The sequence below is a fragment of the Aythya fuligula genome, chromosome 2 (assembly GCF_009819795.1).
Source record: "Aythya fuligula isolate bAytFul2 chromosome 2, bAytFul2.pri, whole genome shotgun sequence".
Taxonomy (NCBI): domain Eukaryota; kingdom Metazoa; phylum Chordata; class Aves; order Anseriformes; family Anatidae; genus Aythya; species Aythya fuligula.
This window is the reverse complement of record NC_045560.1, coordinates 60633028-60643210: the sequence shown is the minus strand read 5'-3', so window position 1 is coordinate 60643210 and position 10183 is coordinate 60633028. Positions and strand designations below refer to the sequence as shown.

The 10183-nt window shown below is 36.6% G+C and overlaps 1 protein-coding gene across 1 annotated transcript in view; it reads right to left on the bottom strand.

Annotated features, from left to right (window-relative positions):
- Positions 1-10183, bottom strand: part of GOLGA4 (golgin A4) — a 39375-nt gene continuing 29192 nt past the window's right edge. Inside the window, exons 14-17 of the mRNA XM_032180819.1 lie at positions 6406-6584; positions 5790-5921; positions 4737-4892; positions 1-3850 (exon numbers count right to left, since the gene is read on the bottom strand). Of these exons, the coding sequence (XP_032036710.1) occupies positions 77-3850; positions 4737-4892; positions 5790-5921; positions 6406-6584 (4241 nt within the window). The 3' untranslated portion in view covers positions 1-76. The remainder of the gene's footprint in view (positions 3851-4736; positions 4893-5789; positions 5922-6405; positions 6585-10183) is intronic.

Below are 10183 nucleotides of genomic sequence, written 5' to 3'. Positions count from 1 at the left end.
CTCCATATCCAATGCTTTTGTTCTTTAGCTTCAGTTCTTTCCTACTGCTTGCTAAATCACCACCACACGAGCATGCTCATCCACTAACAATGAGTATTTTTAGTTTGCTCCTCAAGTTCTTTCCTGAGGCTTCAGTCACGCTCTGCTCCTCATGATTTCTCTTCTCAACACATTCTAATTTTTTAAGGAGTTCCTCCAGTTTGTTTTGCAGTTCTAGATGAGAGTCTTTACTTTCTCGTTGTTCCTTTTCATACTTCTGCAACAATTCATCTTTTTCTGTCAGGTCCTTCTGTAACACGTGAATTTTCTCTTCATACATCCGTTGGGTACTCTCAAGCATTTCATTTTTTTCCTGCTCTACAGCAGCTTTTGCACTCTCTACTTTTTGCAGCATTTCTTTCTCTAATTCTGTAGACTCTCTTGTTGACTTCTGGATTTGTTCTTCTAAGGATCCAATTTTGGCCTCTCTTTCCTGCACTTTTTGTTCTAAGTCTCTTAACTGATTTTCTCTATCTTGCTGAAATTTCTCTAGCCACTCCCTTTCTTCCATCTGAGTCATCAATTGCTTTTTAATAGAACCGATTTTTTGCTCTGCCTTCTTTTTCAGATCTGCCAACTTAGTGCTACTCTCCGTATTCAGTCTCTCTTCTAATTCTTTCAGTTCTTCCTCCTTGCTTTTAAGTATTGATGATTTCATTTGAACAAATTCCCTCTCTTTCGCTTCAAATTCAGCTTTCAGTGAATCTATTTTCTTTTCAAGATCAAGCACCTTTTCTTCAGCCTCTTTAAACCTATTGTCTTTTTCAAAAGCCACCTTCTCCGCCTGCTGGAGTTGCCAAGCTACCTCTTGTTGCTCTGTCTCTTTCTGTTCATTATGCTTTTTAAGTTCCTCCATCAAGGAATCATTTTCTGAAGTTTTCTGAGCAATGCGTTCTTCTAGTTCAGCAACTCTTACAGCTTGGATTTTTAACTCTGCAGTTAACTCACTTTTTTGTTTTTCTATCCTGTTTTGCTTTTGTTCCAATGCACTTTTTAAGCTATCCAGACTTTTGCCTTGTTTAGCCAGCTCCTCTTTCAGCTTATTTAGCTCTTCATCTTTTCTATTGGCTTGGGTATTGCTTAGTTCAAGTTTGCTCTGCAAATCTTTAATAGCTTCATGATTTTGTGTAAACTTTGTTTGTGCTTTCATCTTCCACTCTGACAGCTTGGCTGTGCAATGATCTACCTGCTCGAGAGCTGATGCTTTTTCCTTACTCAGCGTCTCAACAGTGGTCGATAACTCCTGTACCTGGTTTAACAACTGCAATCGATCCTTTTCATGTTGCTTGCTTAACAGAGACATGGCTTCTTCCTTCTCTGTTAAACTTACCATACTTTCAAGTTTAACATTAAGCTCATTAATTGTTCTGTTGAGAGCAGAGATCTCTGATTCTTTTTCCTGGAGTTCCTCTCTCATTGAGGTGACAGCGTTGATATTTTCAGATAACTCTTTCCTGAGCTGAGTTATGCAAGTTTCTTTTTCTGATGCTGCCTGCTGCTGGTGCCCTCCTTCTTTTTGCAATTGTTCTTTTTCTGTTACAAGTCCTTCAATGTCAGCTCTCATGGACCTAATTAAGTTGTCCTTTTCTTGCAGCTGCTCCATTGACTTTTGTAAAGAACTACTGGCAGCAGAATGATTCTCTGTTACTACTCTAAGTTGAGCTTCTAGCTCAAGAATTTTTTTTATTTTAGCTAATACCACTTCTTTAACTTTTATAGTTTGGCGCTCACAATCTGCAATTTTACATGTTACTACACCAATTTTTTCATTACACTTTTCAATTAATTCACTGCTTTTTGTTTGCAACATATCTCCAGCATTCTTCCAATGAGCATCCAATTGTGCTATAAGGTCTCCCGACAACCTCTTAAACTCAGTTTCTTGTTGTTGAAATGCCTCCATTTTTTTCTCATAATTTTCATGATCTTTGTCTTGAGAAAACTGCACAGTTTGGAGTTTCTCCTCAAGTGTTTTCAGCATATCAGCCAGCTCAGTAATTTTGGCTTTGTCCTTTTCTTCAATTGCTTTCTGTTTACTGAGCTGTTCCTGAAGCCCCGATTGCTCTTTCAGGGACAGACTAAGATCACCTTCCAACTTTTGGAGCTGTGTTTTCAGGTCACTTTCACTACTTGACAAAGCATTCACATGAGCCAATGACTGCTTTAGCTGTTCTTGTAACTGGTTCAGGGTCTCATCCCTCTTCACCTGTTCTTCCTTCAGTCGGGTTATTTCTGTTCTGGAGCCCTCCTTCTCAGCACTGAAGGTGGCAAGTTTCTGTTTCAGGTCTCCAACTTCCTGCTCTTTCTCCTGCAGTTCCATTTCATGTTTTTCCTGGAGCTCTTCAACCTGCTGATTGAGTTTCTTTTCCCAGCTCTGGGTAACTTCTTCCAACTCCCTCCTATGAGCCTCAGCGAGATTCTCCAGTTGCTCTTTCTGATTAGATTCCAGTTTTGACACAGCATCATTGATTCCGGCTGAGCTGGCATGTGCCATTTCTAGAATTTTAGCATTGAATTCGCTCTCTTTCTGATTGAACTCCAACTGCTTGTTTTCAAGCTCTCTTTTTAGTTTAGATTCCTGCTCGGCAAGTTTCTTTTTAAAGGCTTCCTGCATATCTTTTGATTTCTGCTTCATTTTCTCCATTTTATTTTCCTGACGTTTCAGTTTATTTTCACATTCTCCTTGTAGAGCACTAGTTCTTTCCTCTGTGGCTAACAATTTCTGTTTAAGCTCTTCAACTTGTTCATTCTGTAACTTCTTCATGTGTTCAATTTCCTTTTCCTTCTCAGTTAGACTTTGCTTTGTCTCATCAGCCTCTCTTTGCAGATCCTTTAGCTGGGATTCATACTGTTGTGTGAGAGAGGTTACTTTCTGTGTATTTTCATTGCTTTGCTCTTGCAAATGCTGCTTCAGGTCATGTACCTGGGACATGTATGATTCTAATTCATTCTTGATTTCACTCAGCTGGGATTCAGTTCTTTCTAACTGCTCCCTAAACTGTGATTTTTCTCCTTCCAGATCTGTCAGTTTGTGCTGCAGCTTTGCTAATTCCTCTTCATATGTCCTTGCCTGCTCATTAGAAGTATTTTGATAAGACTGCAAAACCTCCTCTAGTTTTGCAGACACTTGGACAAGTTCAGCTTCAGATCTTTCTGCAGATTCTTTTAGCTTCTGCTCATGTGCTTTTATTTCCTCCAGATGTCTGTCCTTCTCCTCCAATAATTGCTTAAGTTGATTCAGTTCTTCTTTGAGTACCTTCTCGACTCCTTGAATAGAGATCTCATGCTCTTTTAACATAGTTTCAACCTCTTCTTTGTGCTGATTCCTCTCTTCTTCCAACTTTCCTTCCAATTCTTGCTTTGCTTCACCTGCTTTACTTTTCAATTCTGAGAGTTCTTTTTCTAAATCAAGACGTACTTTTAGTGCTTCTGATAGCTCAGATGACAGTGCTTCTAACTCAGTTTGTTTCACATCAAGTTTTTCTAAAGTTTTTTCATTCATCTCTTCTATATGTGTATGGAAAACTGTTTCTTTCTCTTTCAATATTGTATCTATTTCTTGTTCTTGCTTTTCTCTCATTTTTTCTATTTCAACTACATGTTGTTGCTTTAGAATTTGAAATTTTTCCGTCCAAAGCTTTTCTTGCTGCTGTTGCATGTTCTCCAATTCTTTCTTGTGTTTTTCAACCATATCATTAATTTCCTTATTATGTTGCTTTTTTTCAGACTCCATCAGAGTGCTCAATTCCTCTGATCGGTCTCTGTCATCTTGTGAATACTTTGCAAGAGAGCTCTCCAATTCAAGAATCTTCTGTTAGAGAATATAGATTTAAAGAATATGAGTATTCCAAATATAACAAAATGATCAAATTAGAAAAAAACAAACAAACACATACACAGGAAAATTGCAAGTATAGTTAAAAGTCACTTATTCTATTGTTTATAACAAATATCATTTTTTACATAAACCTTTAATTAATTTAGTTTGTTTTTGCCATTGCTTCCATGAAGTTAAGTTAATTAATTGAAAAAATAAAGTTCTATTCCACTGCAGTGAATAGACAAAATAAAAACTTTGAAAAAACATTTAATTAATTCAAACAAAATAATTCTTTCAGTACTTCTGAGAACAATGTTCTTTTGTTGTTGTTGTTAAAGAACAAACACACAGGATTAAACATATCTTGAGTCCATGTGGACTACTGGGCTGTATAGATACACACCAGTTTATCTTAATTCCACCTCTCAGTGAATTGCTTCTGTAAGGATAAAACGCCTCTAAAGGCAAAAATTCCAACTTAATGTTTGGAGTGTTTGTTGAATAATGTACAAACTTGTTTTAGCAAATAATACAATCTTACTTGTGACATAATGAAAAAGATACTTTAAAAAATTACACAAATCCTTACTTAAGCATCCTTAAAGTGTTTGTATGGTAGTAGTATCCAGAAATTAAATTGGTTAAAGCTTTAATCTCCTGTATAACGTACATAAAACCTATGTACATGGGTGTACATGGGAATGAATTTATATCCTACATTGTGAAATTAAAACAAACCCGATGACAATAAATCCACAGCATCTGTAAACCTGTCACAGTTATATATATATATATGTATATATGATATATATATGTGTGTGTGTGTGTACCAAAATAAATTCTTTAAAGTGTTTTCTCTTCTGGAATATTTACTCACAGTTCTAGAAGCCTCTACTTCTTGATGCATCTCCTGAAGTTTCTTGTCACACTCTGCCTGTATTGCTTTCTTCTGCAGCTCTAATTCTTCTAAGGCTAGGGATTCCTGTTGCTCTTGTTCTTGAAGGGTTTTTAAACACTCACTCTGATTTTTCTCCTGTATAAAAATGAGCAAAACAATAAACTATAATGATGGTCCACACCTTCAAAAACAGTACAATAGGACATTTATAAACAAGTTAACATAATCATACATATTTTCTCCACATACAAAACACAGTGTATATTTCATCTGTGAAAGTTGTTATAAAATCATTTCAATTTTCTTTTCTTGGCAACCATTTGTCTTTAACAAATGTAATGCGACTTCAGCATTTAATAGTGGAGACCAGCCAAATGGAGAGTAACATATGAGAAAATGAAAGATCTGTCATCGCTCGATTCTACCGCTAATATATTTTCACACTTTCAGTCCTAGTCTCCAGCCATCCTAGTCTCCAGCCACAAAAGAGGAGCATAAATGAGCGTCCATTTATTAAATGAAATTGCACAATGACCTGAAGTGGACTATAGATTACAGACAAGAGCAAAGAAACCAGTGATCCCTGCCAGCCTGACTTTAAAGGATTTTTTTTTCCAGAGATCAACCACTATGCATGTATAACTCTGTCAACATAACACAGACAGACACAGTGGATATTAATACATTTCAACTAACAGCCTCATTCCTTGTACCTCTTTTTCTCTAGTTTCTGTGGCAAATCTCCAATGATCCAGAGGTAGAAATTAAAAAAAAAAACAAACATGTCTAACAAAGTGTTAAACACATACAGCTGTCAGTGAACATCAATAGTGATTCGTTATCATTATTCAGTCTGAATCACTGCAGCTATTTTCCTTTCATGCTCTTAAGTCTCTGAGCTCCTGGACTTTGGGAGGGCACCCATATCTGAATGCACAAGGACTCCCACTGTGGACTGAGGTCAGATTAAGACCTCTAGTTCCACCTCAGACTTAGAGAAATGTCTTTTCTAGACATTTTAGCAATCCTTACAAGAGCTGCCTTCATCTTCTCATGGAACTCCTTTTCTTGGACCCGCAATCTCTCATTTAGCTCCCGATCTTTGGTTGCCATTTCTTTTTTATGCAATTTTTCCAGTTCAGCAACACGATCTTCTGAAGACTTCTACAAATTACAAGTCAGAAAAAAATTATTTTGAAACATTAAATAACAAAGTTTGCATTATTCCGCAATAAGAAAAGCAGTGCAGAGAGAAGAAACCAAACCTATTCGCCTCCTTTGAATAAATAACAATTACTTGAGTCACTTAATAGTAATAAGCCCTGTCAGATGTTATTTTCAAGATTGAAGTTATCCACCTTCCTTCTTAAGTCTTTCATACTTCTAGTAAAAGAAACACTGTTCATTTTACAATGACTAACATATTGATTTTAAACTTCTAGTGAGTAACATCTATATGGAGAGTTTTTTAGTTTATCTTATGTTTTAAATAAATCACCAATCCCAGAAGTTATTTTTTCTAGAATACATTAAACAGCAAGAATTTTATAACAAAGTTCTGATATATCAATGCATTTTACAACTATAGTTTACTTGCAATTGCATTATTAGATTAAAACAGCAACACAGAGGGAGTTTCAGCTTTTACCTTCATAATCTCAACCACCTCTTGTTTCACTCTGGTTAACTCCTGTTGAAGATTTACCCTTTCTTCCTCATTTGCCTTTTCTATTGCTTTGATTTTTTCATCCATTTCTGCCTGCAATTTTTTCCGGGCTTCCTCTGTTTTTTGGGCAATACTCAGAGCCTTCTCAAGCTCTTCAAAAGCTGCAAAGAAAAAATAAAAACAAAACAAAACAAAACAAAACAAAGGCAGTCAAGAAGTAGCTATATCACTTATCAGAAGAACAGCTTCCCAGTAACTGTAAATTAGACAAGTGACAGAAGAAGGAGCTTAAGAATCCATCGAGAATTCACATGGGTTTATTATCTAAAAAGGAAAGAGAATCGACAAATAGCTGCGAATGCCTTAGTTGTTTCTGGAGTTCAATAGCTTTTATTTCTTTCCCTAAAATCACTATAACGTATAAAAAACACATTTAAAAAAAAAAAACAAACAAAAAACAACAACAACAAAAAAACTATGGCCCCTTCTCTGGCTATATGTGCTGAATAAATGTCAGCTTTTCATGAAAGAGCTCTTCCTGAACAGAATACTGAAGTATTGTACCAGAGCAATTTATTTACCAAAGAATTGTTCCCTTCAACCAGTGCAACCTTGATAACCTTTTCTTTAAACTTTGTGTTTTTGTGGAGTCTATAAAGATGACTTTTGCCAATCGGCTTTTGTCAGTTTCATTATTTCACTATTTACTTTTAATATAGACTACTATCAACACAATTAAAAGGGACACTGGAAAAACGTGTGTGTGTTACAAAGACTGTCTTATGCTTCTGATCTTTGCAAAAAGATCTATGGAAAACATAATTAGCATTTGCTATCAAAAAGCTTGAATATCTATAAGACGTTACAAAAGAACTCTAAAGTAGGAGCAATAAAAGTTATTTACTTTTGCATGAAGTGCATAAGTCTGCTGAATCGTTTTAATTTATGCATCAGAAGCAATAAATCCATAGCTGTTTCCTACGATAAGCACTATTTTATCATACTTTATTCACTCCATAGATGACCATCTAGATGTAGACAAAAAGCAAATCAATTCCTGCATTACGAGCTGTTTTCTTCTTATTGTTTTTCAATATCAGCATTTGAGTTCCTCACTGAAACTGATGGCAGAACCTGCAGAGATTTACACAAGACTAGAATGTCATTGCTATCAGGGAAGTCCCTTTTCCTGAACAGGGTGTGAATATGGAAAGCCCCTGCTGCATGTCAAAAGAAAATGCAATCTCAAAACAGCATAGTATACAGCTAATTCTTTGCAGAAAAGAACTTAGGCCAAAAACCTCTGTAAAATTCAAAATCATAGTGCCAGTATCACATTTGTAATTTATCAAAGCACAGAAAAACTTGGACTGGTTGGATATTAGTCTGAGAACAGTCATCAAATCTTTTTTTAAGATGTTATTTAGTACACTAGTCCTTCTTCCACTCTACCCCAAGACAGACATCTCTAATTTCTTTGATACGTCATTACTTAGTAGGCATTCACAGCAATTCCTGTAATCCTTTTTTTGTGAAACAAACATAAAAAGTTATCCATCTTTAACAACATTCAGGCAGGAATTTGAGAAGAGAAATTTTCAATTAAAAATCTTCAGATAACTTCTTTGAAACTGGAGCCTTTAACTACAATCTATGTTTTATGAGCCACTGCGGCAAATATGTTTTCAAGTAAGTTAAGTCTGTAAGACTTCATTCACCCAAAGTCTGACCTTTTCCAGCTGTTTTCCGACGAAGCCTTTCTATGACTACTCACAGCAACAGTTATGGTTTAGGATGCAACAGGGCTGCTATGGACCCTGCCAATACTGAAGCACATCACGGTATCTACTTTTTCATTCCCAATTCTACTTCAATACTAGAACTCTTTACAAAAAGCTAAGAACTCTAGAGATTATTTCAAAGAGCAGAACAGTCTAAAGCACAATGCCAGCATGCACTAGGCTTATAGCTCCTTATGAGAGGTAGCTACCATGTTTCCAAGCACGGTTCTTGCTGTCTCCACAAGGGCAATCACCACCTGGGGGGCAGGTGGGTTCCATCCTTCTCCCTCACCCCCAACCCATTACCAATGCAGGTTGCACAACTATGTCTGGAGATTGGCAGGGACTTCTCTCATTCCCCTTCAGCCCTAGCAAAAGTACACAGAGACAGCTAAATCTGCCTAAAAAACCCTACAACTTTTACCAAATATAGCTTTGCAAGTAAACTGCAATGAAAGGATATTAAGTTACTTCACTTTATCATAAGCATTTTCTGATTCTTGTTCTACGCAACATAAGCTTGATTTTATTTGAGAGAAACCTATTCCTTCTGAGAAAGAAAGGATATTGCATTTGCCACAGCCCACAGATCCACTACAGATGATTCAGGATCATGCTAGGATTGACTACTGAGATTGTGATAGCTGAGCCACATGCAGTATGACAGCTGCATTGCCGTAATTGCAAGCAGGATGCTAAGACAAACGCCAGACAAAAGCTGGTGGATAAAACGTCAAGAGAGCATGAAAGCACAGAGGAGCAACACACACTTCGTTCTCTAAAAGTTAAATTATATGCATCTCAGGCCCTTTTAGCACTTCAGCAAAACAGAACATTTGACATCAAAGTAGTTAATTCTAGTGTAGCATGGCACAAGCAAGTTTCAAACCAGTAGAAGGCTAACACCAAGGAGACAGAACATTGTCTAAATTATTATTACTACATCCTTATCTACTGAAGCTTTTAGTTCTACTGTGGATGAAAGCCTAGAATAAGAAGTCTGTACTTTTATCCAAATACATCTTTTCTGAACCCAAAAAGCAGACAATGCCTTTGTTATTACCCAACCAGCACAGCTACTGTTGAGAAAAGCTCCTTCCATCTAAGGTATGGATGAAGTTAAAACTCACAAAGGCACACTGGCAAAACAGAAACAGTAACAAGCACATCAACAAGGCCTGGGGCAAGGCTTGCAAGATCTCATTCGTCTGACAAAACCTAACGAACAGGAAGCTTTCCTGTGCAGTGTATATAATTAAAAAGAGCCTGAGCAGAGTTTGAAAAGTGTCAAGTTTGCAAAACTCACTTTTATAAAATGTGCACTAGAAAGTTGACTGTTTTACATATGCTACTCCAAGGTATTAGTCACAGCTCTCCCTACCTTGCCTCTGCTACCCAGAGTAATCCCAGTCTGTACTGCGAAGACTTCTTGATTATTCTCACCAGTACTGCAGACATGTATTATCTTCAGCTCTAGTGCCATCTACTGCTGGCAGCTGTGAAGAAAGCACTGAACAGAAATGGCAAAGGAGGGCTTTGCATACTTTCATACTGAAAGCCAAGAGCCAGCATCTTGTCAAAAAGCTACTTGAGAAATAAAGGCTCGATCCATTTCCTATAGTTGGTTTGCACATCTAGATAGGATTTATAAATGAATAATCGAGGCTTGTTCGTTCTTTGTAGAAAGGTGCTAAGCTAAAGGTGCTAAGCATAAACTAATTAAGATTGCAAAGGAAATTGCACCTGCAAAGAACAGCCAAGTAAAGCAGTATGCTATCTAAGGACTTTGTTTTACTTTACAGAACATAAATAGGTCAATAACCTGCATTCTGAGAAGTCAGAAAAGACATGTCAAGTATTCAGGAGTAACAGAATCCTAACAGTAAGTTTACAAATGCTATGACTAATTTTGTTGAAGGAAAATATAAATCTATGTACATTGCAAAGCATTAAAAATCAGTTGCAGTTGCTGCAAGTAA